The 16,918-nt window shown below is 45.9% G+C and overlaps 1 protein-coding gene across 3 annotated transcripts in view; it reads left to right on the top strand.

The window, feature by feature from the left end:
- Window positions 1–16,918, top strand: part of CLIP2 (CAP-Gly domain containing linker protein 2) — a 75,636-nt gene that overhangs the window by 27,425 nt on the left and 31,293 nt on the right. For 2 of the 3 annotated variants that reach the window (XM_083875347.1, XM_083875349.1), the window contains exon 3: window positions 8,782–9,320. In XM_083875347.1, the coding sequence (XP_083731473.1) occupies window positions 8,782–9,320 (539 nt within the window). Of the gene's footprint in view, window positions 1–8,003; window positions 8,104–8,781; window positions 9,321–16,918 lie in introns of those variants that run through there. The other variant, XM_083875348.1, reaches the window with a different exon arrangement.

Here is a 16,918-nt window from a genome sequence, read left to right as displayed (position 1 = left end):
TACTACTTCTGGTGGTGGGAAGCACTATGCTTTACTTGGCTGCTCTTTATAGTGCTTGGTGCTCAAGATAAATTTCTCCAGTTCAGAACAGTCCCAAGACTGTTGCTCTCTCTGTGCTAATGCCAGTGTTCTGCCTGGGAAATCGTTTATAAATGTCTTATTAAAGACCTGTGTCTGCCTCCTTTTCTTTCTTTTTTGTCATTGGATCAGCTCACTGAGAGCAGCTGTCTTCACTTCCATCACAGCAGCCCCCAAACCACACTTGTGCCTAACAGATTCCCACAGTGAGGAAACAGCAGACAACTGTGCACACGTGTGTGTGTGCTGGGGTTTGTGGGCTTGCTTTGGGCTGAGCTCCTTCTCCAGCTTCTCCGTGCTTCTTTGAACAGAAAAGATTGCAAGAAATCAGCTCAGTGCTGGTTTTATGGAGAACTGAGCCCAGGGTGTGACAGCAGCTCTGCAGTGTGTGAGTGGGGCATTCGCAGGAGTTGTGTGACACTCGGGAAGGAAACTCCCCGTGCCGGGCAGGAGCCTTGTAAGTATTTCCCTCCTCCCCAGTTGGTCTTTTTGCATCTCATAGGTTACCCTGGGCTGCTTTCTAAAGCTCCTTTCTGCTCTTTAGTCTTTTACTACTTGCAGCAGTCTGTGTGAGGTAATCCAGTTTGGCCAGTGGGACAAAACTTAGGGAGTCTTTGGAGCTAAAGGCTTCCTTGGATGGAAAACTACATTTTCTTGTCAGAATAAGCTGTGGTAAATAAAGTGAGTAATGCTTCTGTGTGGAATATTCTCTAGTTGAAGTGATTTTATTGTTTATTTAAGGAAGAATGGAGACTGTTGTTTTGTTGTACACCCTGGGTTACTTTAACATACTAACCTGGAATTTATTAAATTCTAGTTTTGCAAATGTGTCTGTATGTTATTTCTAGAGATGAGAAATGGCACATGCTGAGAAAGCAGATATGGGTGCTCCAATCTTTGTTAAACTTGCTAAGCTGTTAAAACTGTGGGATTTTTGTTTTCATTATTTTTGGTGAAAATGGTGCTTCTCCAGAGGTGTGATTTATAGGCCCTGTTTTACAGCTCAAAAATCTTAAATAGAGTATTGAAAAGTGAATGTTGGAAGAATATGGCTTTAAAAATAATAATTATGTAAAATTAAGACTGCAATCTTGAGATGAATAGAACCATCCATATGCTGCAAGGTAATTATCCCTCAGTGAAACAAACCTTGTGCATTTTCTCCTAGTCACTTGCCTCCCTTGTGCCTTGCACTGCCAAAACCAATCTGCTTTGCATATTCCATTGAATACTGGTGTTTATTTGAAAATAAAAAAAAATTAAATCCTCCCACATAAATATATAGCTTTGCTGTTTGTTTCTTTTCAGAATTTTACTAGATTTGATCTAGCGTAGCTGGTAACCCCCCCCCAGCTTCTCCAGCCCTCCCATCTCCAGCAGGCACCAAGAATGTCTTGCCTGTGGCAGAGCAGATTTTGTACCAGTCAGCATCTTGAATGAGACCTTTATAAGAAAGCCTTTGTTTAGGATGTCTGTTTGAGGTTCACTGCCCTTCCCAGCTGCCTCTCTGGAGGCAAATATTTGTCTCAATGGGCATCTCCTTCCATTCAGTGCCAGGCATCTTTGCCATGGTCCTTACTGGGTTTGCTTCTCATTCATAATTCTCGTTGTCTTCCTCCTCATTGCAGCTTTATTTCTGGATATGCCTCCTCTCTTCAAAGGAACTAAACATAGGGATGCTGACGTTGTATCAGATCTTAATATCCACTCCATTGGGGTTATTCCTGGGAGCAGCAGAGGCAATAGATTTTCAGGGTGCCAGATGCAGAGTAAATGAGTTGCCTCTGTGCCAGATCACAGCCCCAACTTTTCAACTTTGAACTTGCAGAGCTTTCAGTTATTGTTTCCAAGTCAGCCATAAATCTCCAGGGCTCCTTCCTCCCACAATGTACTGCCAGGCAGTTGGCTATTGTCTGCAAAGTATTGCTTTTTCTCCCAGGCACCTCTTCCCTCTCTGTTTCTGCCTCATCCTGCAGTTTGAAAGGGCTGTGATAAATCCTGCAGAAAGCAGCTACTTCATTACTGTGAATTTTGATATAGCAGTGGGCTGGCTTTCACTTGATTGCTAACAGCATCATGTTTATGTGATCCAGGTTGCTTTGAGAAGCTCAAATCCCCATGTGGGAACCTAGAAATTCCATGTGGCAAGATCACCTCAGTGAGTGCTGTGGAGGCAGCAGGCACCAGCCCTTCTCCCCTTTTCTGTGCCTGTGTGGCTGCTGCTGGTGCTGCCAAGGGAAGGATCCCTGTCTCCCTGCACAGGTGGCAGCTCCTGGAGGTGCAGCAGGTTGTGCATCCCGCTCTCTTGCCCAGAAGACTGGCTGCTGCAGGTGGTGGGGAGCAGATGCTCTGGACTGTCCTCTGAGGAGAAGCTCTGCTGAGTTCTCCATCAGTGAAATTCTGCAATGTTATGCTTGGAGATGAAATGGCATTGCAGACCCAGAGAAGCTTATAGTAACTACAGTATAAATAATGAGTGAAAACCACTGCCCCAGGAGCTGACAGCTGTGTGGCTGTGAGGACAAGACCACGCTGTCCCCCAGCTCACACTGGAATGTGGTGGGCTTTGGATGGGGTAGAATCATCCACCACAGACATTTGGTGCCTGCAGCCTGAGCAGGGATAGTGTCTGATTGTCATCCCCACCTCTTCATCTGAGCATTGACCGAAACAGTGAGCCAGGCTGCTCTGATGCCTCCAAGGCTCTTGCACAATCCCTGTGGCCGTAAAACCAGATATTATCCCTTTTAGCCTGTGGGCCAGCAGTAGGGTTTTCCAGCTGACAAAATCTTGGCTTCAAACAGGCATTACAGTCCCCTGATCTCAGGACTGTCCTGAAGCCCTGCCCGGGCTGGGAGGAGCAGAGCTGGTACCAAAAGGGTTTTTTTTGACCAGTCTGATTGCAAGGCTGCACTTGAAGATGCTCACAGACTGCACAAGTTGCTGCCCCATCACAGGTTAATGGCTTCTACAGCAGGGGCCAGTGACATGGGGGTGAAGTGTCTTCAGCCTTGTGACAGTGGCAGTTCTCCCAGCACTTTTTGTTGCTGAGTAGTGGATGAGAAGTTTATTGATTACCGTGGAGAGGGAACACAGCCAGGAGTGGGTGGGCAGCTCTGTGCTGCATGTCAGGCTGTCTCGTGATGTGGTGTTTGAGGGAAAATCCTCTGAAAATTAAAGTAGAAAAGGAAAAAGGCCTCTTTTAGGGGCACTGTAAAGCTCTTCTGTAAATATAATGTTGGTGCTTATTTCTCCCTCCTTCCTGACATAAGACACTACTCTGGAATTCTCTCTTTTTTGTTTGGTTGTGGGTTTGGTGTTTGGTTTTTTTTTTTTTTTTAATTATTATTTGATTGGTTGGAGTGGGTTGTGTGTGTGGTTTTGTCTTGGGTTTTTTGGTTTTGTTGAGGGTTTTTTTGGTTGGAGTTTTCTTTGGGGTTTTTTTGGGGTTTTCTTTGGTTTGTTGTTGTTTTCTTTCCTTTTTCTTTGAAATCTAGTGTGCCTCCATTTTATCAATTAACCGCTTGTCTCCTGATTCCCATAGCAACACAACAGGCTGTTGCATTTCTGAGTCCTTTGGCAGTTGTGGTGCCTGGCATGTGTATTGGGGGCAGTCACATTACAAAAGGGTTCTGCAGGGAGTAGGAAATACATGGGCAACACTCACTGTGCTCTGCTTCTCACACTAAACTGCTCTTCCCTTCCTCTCCCTCCTCCCCTTTGGATACAAGTTTCCTTCTCCCTTTGTTTCAGTTGCCTGGTGTTAAGAAATGAGCAACTGGAGTGCTGTGGGAGGTCAGATGATGTGAAGGGAGTGAGGGGATGGATGGGCTCAGTGGATGTGACTTTAACATGGCACAAGGCTGAGCATGTTGTCAGGGGTCCTGCAGGGAAAGTTGTTCCTGCTGATGCTGCAGAGCAAGTGCTCTCTTCCTCTCACTTCAGTTTCCAGAGCTGTCTTGAGGGGTGTTTCTTGATTCTGTACTGTACTGTACAAAGCTTCTGTTCACCCCTTCCTGCAGCAATTTCCAAGAGCTGGAAGAATCCATGCCCTTTTTGCAGAAGCCGTTTTGCTTGGAGGGATTTTGGACACATGGCTTTCATTGACACGGTAACAAGAGCCCCGTGAACAGGCTGAAACTCCAGTTAAACTTTTAACCTCTCCAGCTCTTGGCTGGTAGGAACTTGGTGTGTCCTGTCGTGTGAGTCCCTGAAACTGATGGGATGAGTTTGCAGAAAGAGCTCTGAGCACCAAGTTTGCTGTAGTGGTGGTTGATGTGCAGGCTCTGTGAAGACCAGAGGGAAAGCAGAGATTTGGGGCTGGATAAGATGTATATTTAGTGGATGCTCTGTGTGACATTATTTTACAAGTTGTTGTTCAGCCCTGGAAGCTGTGACCTACAGGAAGCCCATTTAATCCCAAAAGAATGAGCCAGCTAATGAACACAATGGGATTGTGAAGTTGGAAAGCCTGAGTGGAAGGGATCCTGCTCTATGCTTGTTGTGTCTTGGAGCCTGCTCCCAGTGAGAGGAGGGAGGCAGTCGCTGCTGTTGAATCCTGACTCACAAGTGAGGTCTGTGCTGGACAGAGCAGCACAGGGAGATCCCCTTGGATCAAGCAGGAAGAGCCTTCCTCGTCACTGGCTTCCAGGTGAGCTTCTGGGTTAGAGGGCTGGTAGTGACACTCAGAGAGTTCCTGTGGCTTCTTGATTGACATCAGCATCAGTACCTGCCTGGTACTGGCAGGGTTGGAGTAGAAAGTATCCAGGTTGTTCTACTGGGTGTTTCTCTTGTGTAACTCTTCTCAATTTCGTACCTGAGATCTGTACTCTTGTTTTGCTGTTTCTTGGAACCTTTTTCTTAGTGAGTTTTTGGAACCTGTTGGCATTTATCTGGGGAGTCTGACTAGAACAATAAGACTTTTCTTCTTCAAAACAGCAAATCGAAGTGACAGAGACCAATAGACAACTCCTTAGGTGCCTGTAGGCTGGGAGAGCTCAGGAATCTTTCCTGGTAATCCTCTTGGGTGGCTTTCCTTTCAGCTCTAAGAGGTACTTGGAGAGTGGTGATGCCACTGTCAGGTCTCTGAGGGCAGTGCCATCAGCTGCTCTCACCTTTGGGCTATCCTAAGATACTCTTGGGATTAAAGTTACTCATTGCTACTATCTGCCTTCTGAAAGGCTGGTGACCAGGTTCCTGCCTGGGAGGATCAGGGCTTGGACTACTCCAGATGCTGTCTGACCATCCAGTTAATGGCTTAGTAAAAGCCAAGAGAAGTGAGTTCAACTTGATCATGGTTACTCTTGGCTTCTCTGAAAACCTGCTGCTCAAAAGCCCATTAGCTGCTCTGTGGTTATTATTTCATATGTGAGTAATGAAAGCCATGTAAAACACAAGTTTCTACATTGTGGCCATAATAAACAAGGTGAACCTTCAGGCAGATCCTTATTTACATCCTGTACTTTTGAATAATTCACCTCATGCTCAAGGATAATGATGTTTCTGCCTGCACTGCTCAGGAGCCTGGAATAGGATTGTTTCCCTGAGATGTAATTACTGTAGTTCAGCATAGTGCCTTATCAGGCAGGCACCTAAAATGAGCAAGAGTGTGTAAAGTTCCACTAGAATTTTGGCTTTTGGGGGAAGACAGTGTTGCACCAGGAATCCAATGAACTGGTTTTTGTTTGTTTGTTTGTTTTTTTCCTGATCTGAGTCAGTTTTGAAGGTGTTTGCTCTTGCAGTGAAATATAGTGAGTCTAAAAGCAATTTTAAATCTTGCTGCATTGTTTGTTCAGCCTTGGGCAGCCTTCCTGCCTTTCTTTGCTTGAGCTTTGCTGCTGAAGGCTTTGCTTATCCCAGCCACATTGCAGAGGTGCTTGTGAGAGTTAATGTGACCTGTATCTTGACCATTAACTAACACCCAAAATCAAGAGCTGTGCTGAAACTCTGGCTCCAGTAAGACTAGAAAAACCATTTTGATCTCTTCTCAATATAGTAGCAGAGCCCCCAAAATTTTATGTGCCTATACAGTAGGTTGAGTTTGACTGTCCTTGACATGGTACATACATGTGCACAGACAGGTCAGTGGCATGATCTTTGTGTGTTAGGGTGCTCTGCTGAGCATGAAACCTGGCTGTAAGTTGTGTTTCTAATTTAATTTATTCTCCTACCTATCACAGACCTTGGTGGTGATAAACCCCTGTAGCCAGTTTTGGTTATTTAGCTTAGAATCTTCTTAAAATGTAACTTTCTAATCTGATTGCTTTGAAGCATTGAAATGGCAATAGTGGCCTTATTTTCTGTCTGTAATTGTTTTTGTAGTTCAGATGGATGGAGCCCTGTTTCCTTCACTCTTTTTTTTATTTAAAGTCTTTTGTAGAGATCAAAAGCTCTTAGCATCCTTATAGTCTTTGGGTTTTAACATTTTTAAGGTGAAACTGGTTCTTGGATATAATGCTGTCTAATGGAGCTCATCTTGGTGTACTGTTCTACAAAATTGAGAGTGATACTAGTTTGAATGCCAGAAATTCGCCCAAGAATCTCCAAAACTTCTATATGCACACATGAGGTTGAGGAAACTTCCAAGGCAGGGTCCAGAAGCCAGGAGAAGGTTCTCCCTGGGAGCTGGGCTCTGCTGGGAGCTCCATGGTCTCTGTTGCCACCAACATTTTCAGTTGGACACAGTATTCACACAGCTGGGGACAGTATTTACTGTCCTTCCTGTGCACATCATGGGATTTTCTTGAACATTCCCCATGTGTTATGTTGTCCATGTCCCCTTTGACTGATCTTCTCAAGAGCTGTTGCAGCTCCAGCCCACTGAGCCTGGTGAGCTGCTTGAAAATATTTCTGTTCATGAGGAGCTTGTACAATCACACTTTAATTGCTGCTCTCTTCCTGTCCAGATAAGGTTCAGACCAGGCAGAGGTTCTGCTTCCAGCGGCCCCAAACTGGTGGCCATGGAAATTTGTCAAGTGTTGACTCTGGAGTCTAATAAGAATCAAAGCGTCAAAATTGATCCTTCATAACACACATGATTTAGCAGAAACTAAGTTCTTCATGCTCTTGCCTTGGTGCTCTTTTCTTTCCTCTTTGCTGGACCTCTAGCGAAGGTTTGAAGTATCTTGCTTTGAGAGCTTTTATGTTTTCCACTCTTTCTAGGAGCTGAGCCTGATCTGTCAGGCCCATTACTGGTGAAAGAGCTGTAGAAGTGTTGTGGGCTGAGCCACAGTGATGGCTGAGGCTGAACAAGTTTCACAGTTCATTACACATAAGCACTCAAGTTTGGCTTGTCTCTGCAGCTGCTCAGGGTGTCCTCTGCCAGCCTTCTCTGGTAGCAAATAATTTTTTTTTCCTGGGTGTGCTTTAGACTTTTCTGGTTGGTGGCACCCAGAAACTTCAGCTGAAAGTTTGGCTGAAGAGTTCAGGGAACTTTCATTGAGCACAGGACCAAGTCTCCTGCAAACACCCCCTACACCAGCTGTGTGGGACAACCACACCTGGGACCTCAGGGCTCATGAGAGCGGAGGATGGCTAAAGGTCCATGGTATGTGACTTGCTGGATCTCATTTTGCAAGCTTATTTCCTCATTTGTGTTATGGTTTCTTTTAGGGCTTTACTAAACCTCCTGCTTTAACCCTCAGAGAGTTTTAATGAAGTCCACATGTCCTTGTCATTTGTTGCCTGGGGCCCAGGCTGAAAGCCGAAAGTTTGTGTTAGGAGGGTTTGACAATGGGGTCAGCAAGTGTTGGGTCACTGCTGTCTTGTTTGATTGGGTTGACTCTGTTCCCATTCAGGCACCTGTCATGTGTTTAAGGGTCCCCTTTTGTATTATGGAGAGTTTGGCTGATCAAGACTCTGCTGGAGAGTGTGAGCAGAACAGTGAATACCAGCATTACCTGCAGTTTTCCTTCCCCAGGCAGCAGAGAATTGCTGGAAGGCTGATGCTGGGAAAAGGACACACTTTATTGCCAGTTATAGTGAGTTCCATGCACATTGTGTGGCCCTGGAAGGCTGTGCATGAAGGTTTGTAGATACCTCTTGTTTAAAGAGATGCTGTTTATATTAGACATACCCCAGGTGTCTGCTTGCTGCTGCATTTGCTCCAGCAAAGGGCACAGCACCAGCTGGGAAAAATGGGGAATTTGTGGAGGCTGCTGTGTGGTCCCACAAGCTGTTAGTGCCATTGGTGGGACACTCAATGGGGTTCTCATAGTGCCAAGTGCTGAGACATCAGTGCCTCACACTTATTTTTTTTTAAATATCTATATTATGATTTATTTTTTGGGGGCAAGAGGATGACTTTGGCTTCTTTCTGTAAAGCAGCAGTTCATTGGGCTCCCTTTGGTCCTTAAACACTCACCACCACTCCTGTGCTTTTGAGCTTTTCCACACCAGTGCAGCCCCTCTGAGGCATTGAAGGGGGCTGAGGTCTTGTAAAGGGGATGAAGACATGGGGTCATTTCTTTATCTTCTGTGTGAGACCTGCAGACACTGGGCAGCAGATGGAGATTCTGTGCAGATTCCTTTCCTGCTGAGGAAAGTGTGTGAGTAATGGCATCACTCAGGTTTGATCTCCACAGGGCATACACCTGCAATCCAAGTTGTCCTAGATGTTTCCTTTCTGTAAACACCTTTTCCTGGTGTTCTGGCTTCCTTCTAGATTTCTCCTTATACCAAACTCTCTTTTTCCTTGGTCCACAGGCTCACCTTTACACAAGCAGGGTCCCACGTCCACCAGCAGCGCCGAGAAGTCGGGCTCGAAGGTCGCTGAGGTGGGCGATGATTTCCTGGGAGACTTTGTGGTGGGTGAACGCGTCTGGGTGAACGGAGTGAAGCCGGGCGTGATCCAGTACCTTGGGGAGACACAGTTTGCTCCAGGCCAGTGGGCAGGGGTTGTTCTGGATGACCCTGTGGGTAAGAATGACGGCTCCGTGGGAGGAGTGCGCTACTTCGAGTGCCAGCCGCTGCAAGGGATCTTTACGCGACCGTCCAAGCTGACGCGGCAGCCGGTGGCCGAGGGCTCAGGCAGCGACGCCCCTTCCGTGGACTCCCTGACTGCCCAGAACTTGTCCCTGCACTCGGGGACAGCCACGCCACCTCTGTCCAGCCGCGTGATCCCGCTGAGGGAGAGCGTCCTGAACAGCGCCATGAAGACGGGCAACGAGTCCGGGTCCAACCTGTCGGACAGCGGGTCGGTGAAAAAAGGGGAGAAGGATTTACGGCTGGGAGATCGTGTGCTGGTGAGTCAATGGTGGGGTGCCCCTGGGATGGCAAAGGACAAGGGGTTGTCCCCCTGATGAGTGTTCCTGGTCAGCTTTAGGAGGAGGCAAAAAGGAGGACAGGGTTGGTGGTGAGGTGTGGGGGGGAGTGTGGGCTTGGGAGATGGTTGGGCTGAGTAGGTGTCAAATGTCCTCACTGTTATTGGGGATGCTGTGTCTTATGGCTGTGTCTCTCTTTCATGTTGGTGCAGGAAAACATATTCCATAGTACTTCTTGTGTTGGACAAGTGTTGCTGTAGGACATGAAAGAAAGACTCTAAATATTTCAGAAGGCAAAGAGCACAGAAAAAAGGCTTTGTTGTCTAATTCTTACTACCTTTTATAAGATGTTCCCATACAGATTTAACATGGTTGGTGAATAGGAGTGACACCTCTCTAATGCCATTGATTAAACCAGAGAAACAGCAAACACCACCTGGAGAAAGATTGTTCTGAGAAAGGAGAGTTGTTGGCCAGGATTTTGAGAAGAAGCTTTCTTGAGAAATTTTTCCTTGGGAAAAAGTTAGCAGCTGCCAGCAGGGTAAAATCTCTCAGACCCAGAAATACCAGGCCCACAGGACAAGTCCTGAGCTGTAGGAAGGTATAAGAGAGAGAACAACTGAAATATGAGGGAAATAGAAGCAAAATCATTTATTCTGTTCTAATCTAGTGATACTCCATAACAGAGTGTATTATTTGGGCTGTCAAGGAATTTGCAGCAGTGTCTTGTTGCATGTGGCTGTGCATAGTCTGAAAGGACTTGCAAGAACCTCTCCTGCTGGTCACTCTTTCTGGTGGTTGTTTTCTTATGTCAGGTGTGACACAAACTCCTTTCCTGTACAGAAAAGAACTTTTAGTAATTTTTAGAAGATGGCAGGACTTTGGGAGAGATCACTGCTGGGATGGATGAGTTCTCCACATCTGATTTCTGTTGTTATTTTCATTATTTGCAAGAGACTACCTACCTGATGACTAAGCCAAAAAGCCACACTTGTACTAGGAATGGGTTACTGTAAGTTTGCCACCTAGTTTGTCATAATTTGTGTCCTAGCAAAGGAGATGGAGAAGGGAAAGAATGGTATGAAAGACAGGAAGACTGAGTTCTGTCCTGCAGCTCTGTAAGAGAGTTTAGTTTTGTTACTGTGCGTGTAATACATAGTGTGATATCAAATATTGGAAGAGCCAAGCATTTGAGCACAGATCTGTTGTGACTGTATCCCCAGTAATATCTCTGGATCCAAAAGGTAAAGCTGCCTCTGACCAACAGCAGAGGGGTCAGTCTTTGCACATCCTGGATAATCTGAATCCCATTTAAAGTTAACCATGTAGTGTTGCAGCAGGCTCCAGCAGTGGTTGTGGGGGAGGGCAGACAGACTGGACATCTGTTTAATGACAGGTGTTTGGTAGAACTGGCACCACAGTCAGTGTGAATCAGGAGTGTGTGCAGGGACTGACAGAGCCAGTCTCAAATGTCCTTTTGGGACTAGTGTTTGGTTGTCCAAATATTTTTTATTTTAGTTATATGAAACATAATGTAAAGTTGGTTATTTTCAGAGGTGGGAAAGTGAAGATTGGTTCTGCTTGTGTTCACTGGATGATGCTTAGTAAACCTAGTGTGAATATGTAGGTTTGTAGAGTTGAGAGAGTTTTTTTTTTTCTCAGATTTTCCCCAAAATGTGCAGAGGAGCTGGAACTTGCTCAAGGCTCTGTCTGCTTCCTGATTTCAGTAGTTGGCCTCTCATCCCTCCCCATTCCTACTGGCAGCAAAGCTGCTGCAGTCACAGGACAGGGACAGGGAAAGGGGACAGTCCTGCTCTTCTGTTTGCACAAGCATTGATGCTTCATATTGGTGTATTACAGCAGCCACACATGGGGAAAATGAACCTGAGGATCTGTCCTCCTGATGAGTTAATTTGCTCCTATTTTCTCCTTCTTGCAAGACAGTGGGGGGAGTGTTCAGGTGGGAACTTAGGATTTTATAATCAGCAGTCACAGAAAGCAAACTGCAAAATACAAAATCTATGGTAGACCTGGCTCTGTTCTTTCTGAACCAGACAAGCAATGGAATTATGTTCTCCAGACTTGTTCTATCCTTTTCTCCTCCTGACCATAAGTTCTCTGAGACAAGACCTGTTCCCTGAACACTCTGCTCACCTCAGTGGGGCCCACACAGGGTGAATTTTGGCACAGCCACAGAATACAACCTGGGAGCATCTCTGCCCTGGGCTTCTGCTGAGTTGTGTTTTGGGATTTTTTATTTGTTTTTAATGAGGGTGCATCTTTAAAAGCCTGCCCTCCCTGCCTGCTGATTTATCCACCTCAGATGTTACTAGGTAAAGTTTGTGCTATGACTCTTTAGTGTAATAAGTAGCTCCAAAAGAGCGAGCCTGGAATAAGCTTTGTCTCTCACTGGCTCTAGCAGGAATGCTCAGCCTACAGAAATATCAGGAATTGTTTGCACACAGTCATAGAGTTCCAGGGGGAAAAAAAAAGCAGATAATAACAAGAAGAAATAATTTGCTCTTATGGTTCATTCACATGTGCTTGTCTTGGGAGCTTTTATTTTACTTATGGGAGATGTCAGTTAATCATGCTGGGTATTGGAATACATAAACAATAATTCTGAATTAACCTGAGTTGCCTCAAATTCCTTGAGCAAATCTTTGCTCATTCTCTATGGACTGGTGCAGTTTTAGCTGTTGTTATTACTCTTAGTGTTTCCTTTTCTGAAAGAGTATATTTTTATTTCAGAGTGGCTTTTAGCTGCATGAGATCCACCAAAGGCTTTTCAAATGAGGGAGGGTGTGTTTTTAGTGATTGCTTGTGATGGAGCACAAGGTTGCAGGTCAGCCAGATGGACACTTGGCTCTCTGCACTCCGGCCGTTTCCTGATGGTGCCTTTCTTTAACTTCATTAAAGTCCATTGTAGCTTGAAGACATTTTTTGCTTTTCAGTTACTTTGTTCCAAGACTCCCTCTGACTCTCCAGCAGTTGTAGAAAGTGACTTTGAGCTTTCCATTAGAAGCTTTCCATTAGAAGAGTTAGATAATATTTGCCTTTGGCAGACTCTTTCCCAGAAATGTAAAAATTGCATTAAAGAGATGAAAAATCCACCCTAATATTGTAGAATTCATGTCTTGAAGTCTGGCAAGTAAATGTGGGACAATTAACCTTTGCTTTAGTGACAGTGGAGCTTCCTGAAATGGGATAATTGCTGAAGTTCTGTTAATGTGAGGCTGGCTTATTGCCTTTCTGTGGGGAAAGAAGGGATGAGAACAGAGCACTGGAGCATTTTCTGCTTGGGAGGAATTTCTGCTTGGTTTTTTGCCTAAGAAAATGTATTTTGCATTTTTTGTGGAGAGGCCTTCTTAATAGCTGAACTCGTTCCCCCTTAGCTGCCATTACTTTTTGAAGAAGAGGGGGAAGTAGGTAGTTTTATTATATGGCAGCCTAAATAAAAAATAATTTAAACTAAAAACTTTCCTCATCTAATAGGTATTCTGCCCTTCAGCCATGCCTGTATTTCCTAACTGAGATTGTGCACTTCAGCATTGAAATGGAGTAACAAATAAGACTGTTTGAAGGCCAGGTTACATCCCAGTGCCTGGTTCAGCTGCCATGGGGTATTGCCCCAGATACCTTTTGGATGGATTCCAGGTGTGTGATTTTGCTGGAACTTGCAGGTCTTCGAAGCCAGTGCAAGTGCTGGAGCAGCAGCACTCACAGGGAGAGACAATGAAGCAGCACTTCAGGTGAGGCTGGACAGGACTGTGTGGAGCCTGCCTGGGCTGCTGCAAATGGATCCTGGCCTTCCCCCTGAGCTTGTGGCTTTAATCATCTTGTCTGCCTGCTGCAAACTGCTTTTGCCTGTAGTGTGTTGCAGCCCCTGGCTCCTGGCAAATGACAGAAAGCACTCCTGAATAAACTCACCAAGTTCCTTCTCCAGTATCCCCCCACACGTCCCTCCACAGCCCTGCCTGGCCAGCCTGGAGCTGCAGAAAGCATTGAGCCTCCTGAGTGAGAAATAATTTCCTGAGAAGCTGCCTGGGCAGGAGAATTGCAGCCTAAGCCCTTCTCCTTGGGCAGAGACAACTCACTGCTCTGCTGCCACCAAGTCCCTGAGCCATTTCAGTGCCTGAGACTGAAGCCTCGTGCAAAGTGGCACAAAGGAAGGATTCCTGCTCTTTATTTTCCTGGTTAACTATTGGAGCTCTCCCAGTTGGTGGAGTCCTAGAGGTGCAGCAGTGCTCCTGTGTGGCATTTTCCAGACAAACTATCACCAGGCATGTTCCCTTAGTGCTAACCAGGCAGAAAAGAAGGAAGGATCCCATTCTGTAGCTCTGTCAAGGCAGGATTCTTAGTATTGCACTGCCTGCTTAGACTTCCATCCATAAGACCAGCAATTGCGGTGTCATGACTAGAGAGTGGAGCAGAACAGCAGTGTGGGAACAATGGATCTCTGTCCCTATGGAAGTTTGTGACAGGCCATGGGAAGTGCAGTGTTCCAGCTGTTTGCAGGATTCAAGACACAAGAAATCATCAAGGACTCTTAGCTGGAGCTCTTTTCTCACTATGTGAGATTGTTGCTGGAAAGGGGTTTTTGACAAGAGTGTGGTGTCAGGATAAGGGGGAATGGCTTCAGACTGACAGAGTAGGGTTAGATTTGATAAATTTGAAATATTCTTCCCGATGAGGGTGGTGAGGCTCTGGCACAGGTTTTCCAGAGAAGCTGCCCCAACCATGGAAGTGTTCAGGGCAAGGCTGTGTGGGGCTTGGAGCAGCCTGGTCTAGTGAAAGGCATCCCTGCCCCTGGCAGGGGGTGGGACAAGATGAATTTTAAGGTCCCTTCTATCCTAAACCATTCTGTTTCCAAGCAGTGAGACAAAGAGGGAAATAAATAGCCCAAAGCAACTGCCCTGCCCTGCTGCCACATTAACCCTTAGAGGCTCTTTGTGCACATCCTCCTAACCATTCATTTGGGCTGAGGCACTGCCTGGCCCTTTGGCTGTGGGTGCAGAATCTGCAGTTAAATAGGAGTTGTAAGTGGGCTGTGGTGGAGCAAACTGTGTTATTAATGAGGGCAGACTTGGTGTTGGAGACAGCCTCAGGAGGGGATTCTGTAATTCCAGGCTTTCCTCTTACACCACCTCCCTAGGATATTATTTTCTCACTGGTGCCTGACAGATAAATGCACAGAAATGTCTTGCATCAGCAGTGCTGTCAGACTCATTGCTGTGCAATGCTGACTTATGCTGTGGGGATGGCTAAGGCACAAAGATAAGTGGTTGGATGAAAATAAACTATAAAAATTCCTGCAGCTTCACATACAGAGGACTGGCCTGTAATTGCTGGCTGTCTTTCTCCCCTTACCCTAAAAGCCAGTCCTGGCACTCTCAGATGACATGGTATTTATCTGATCAGATCAAGCTGCTGATGGCCAGATGGCACATGGAGGTGTGTTGTATTTACAGATAAACCTGAGCCACAAGCCAGTTCTCCACGTTTCACCAGGTGCTGAACACTGGCCCTAGCTGTAGCTGAGGCACAGCCCCAGTGAGTGATGGCCACATCTCCCATAGGTGCACACATTTATTTACCCCCTTGCATTCCCAGGTCGTTATTTTAGTTGATCTGTAGTAACTGGACCCACAGCCTGTGCCTTTGCCAAAAGCACCCTCTGTAAATCAAGTGTTATTGTACAGTGATTTTCAATGCTTGGAAGAGTTAACTGTGTATGATGGGAAAACACAGCTCCTGCCTCTCAGCTTGGGTGGAAATAAGATCCTTTAGCAGGTGGATGAGTATGGGGAGGGGTAAATAAACCATTTATCCCCAAGGGAAAGGGTGATTGCTCCAGTTTACAGGCTGGGTAGAGCTGCAGGTACAGCTCAAACCAGAACAAGCTGCACTTGTCCAGTAAAGGTGATTACCAAGTTCTTGCTGGCATCATCTGGTAACAGAGTGGAATAAGCTGATGTGCTGCACACAAAAAGTACTTGAAGGTCCTCAGAGTGTGAACAAATGTCCTGTGTGTGCTCTTGTCCCCTTCCCTCCTCTCTCCACAGATGAGCACCAGGAGAGTCTCAGGGTTCTGCTGGGACCCAGCATAGGACACAGGAGCTCTGCAGAGGAGGCTTGTTTTGGGAACGCTTTATGTTCCCACCTCCACCCTCTGCTCAGCAGCCCTGGCTTGTGGAAACACTTTGAAAATCAGTTTAAATGGGTAAATTAGAATGTTAAGCAGAAAGGACAGTGTTATCTCTGGATTTCTGATGATATGGGAATATCATCAAGTGGGTGTCTCAGCCATTGCTGACCCCTGAATGTGTATTATATGGTTGGGGACAGTCCCTGTTGGCCTGAAAGGCAGAGAGAATTTTATTTTCCTCTTCTGGAGCAGTATTGGAGTGTATTGTCAGCAGAGCAATGTCCACAGGCCATAGGGTGAGGGCAGCTCCCAAGAGGTTCTTGCTTAGGGCAAGAAACTGCTGTGGGATGAGCAGGGCCAGGAGGAGCAAAGAGGAACACAGGCTGGAGGGGGTGTTACTCACAGCAGCCAGACTGAGATCTGTCCTGCTGCTAATCTGGTTAATAGTTTAAATGATCTGTTAGGCTCTGTTGAAGACTGTGTCAGGAAGGATTAGCATCATTGTCCTTTCAGCCCTGGGATACTGGTCTGGCTCCCATTTTGTCATTGTGATGGGAAAAGCATAGTAAAGTGTGATGTCAGTGATACCACAATTAGCAGGGAAGGTGTGTAGATGTCCTTCCATGCTGCTCTGACTCACCAGTAAATACAGACCGGCTAAATATCCTTGGCTTCATTTTCTTGTGAAGGTCAAGCCCAAGATTGTCTCTTGAAACTGCTGGTGATGTTTCACTGGGGAAGGGACCAGTCAGCAAGATAGTCTTTGATTAAAGGTGTGAAAAAGGGGCAGAGACCTTCAGTCTGGAGCTGAATGTTCCAGGAGCTCCAAGATGTGTTGCTCAGAGGCTCAATTCCAGCTGGAGAGGAAGGGCTACCACCAGCTTGTTTAAACTTAACCAAAAGTGTTTTTACCTGAAGTGGAGGAACTTGGAGTGTTGACACTGGTCGAAATAATCTCCATAGCAAAAAATAACGAAAAAATCTAGTATCACTGTGTCGATATTGTTTCCATTTTTTTGGAACTTCCAGAAAAAGCTCTTTTTAGCTGCTTTATGCTTGGTTTTTGTTGTCGTTTTCCCAAAACAACTGTAAAAGCAGTAACACTTTATATTTGGTAAAATCCCATTCTCTTGGGCATGAATAATCTCAGCAATAGTTTTGGTAAGGTAACTGTTAAAGGCTTCTCAGAAAAGCTTTGGGAGTTTTGTTCATTTTTGAGTGAAATTTGTCAACTCTAGAAGTTGTGACATGCCTGAACTGAGGTTGGTGGCAGCCTTGGTAATCCTGTGCTGTCTCAGGCTTTAGCAAAGAGAGGGGTTGCCCTCTCCACTTTGTCCTTGGTTCACTGCAGACACTGGGCATGCTGGAGATGAGGCTGTGACTGACCAGTGGGGCCAGGCTGAGAGATGCAGACAAGTTCCCTGTAGAGAAA

This window comes from Zosterops lateralis, assembly GCF_965231275.1.
Source record: "Zosterops lateralis genome assembly, chromosome: 19".
Lineage (NCBI taxonomy): Eukaryota > Metazoa > Chordata > Aves > Passeriformes > Zosteropidae > Zosterops > Zosterops lateralis.
Note: the sequence above shows the minus strand (reverse complement) of the source record. Positions and strands in the feature narration are given on the sequence as shown.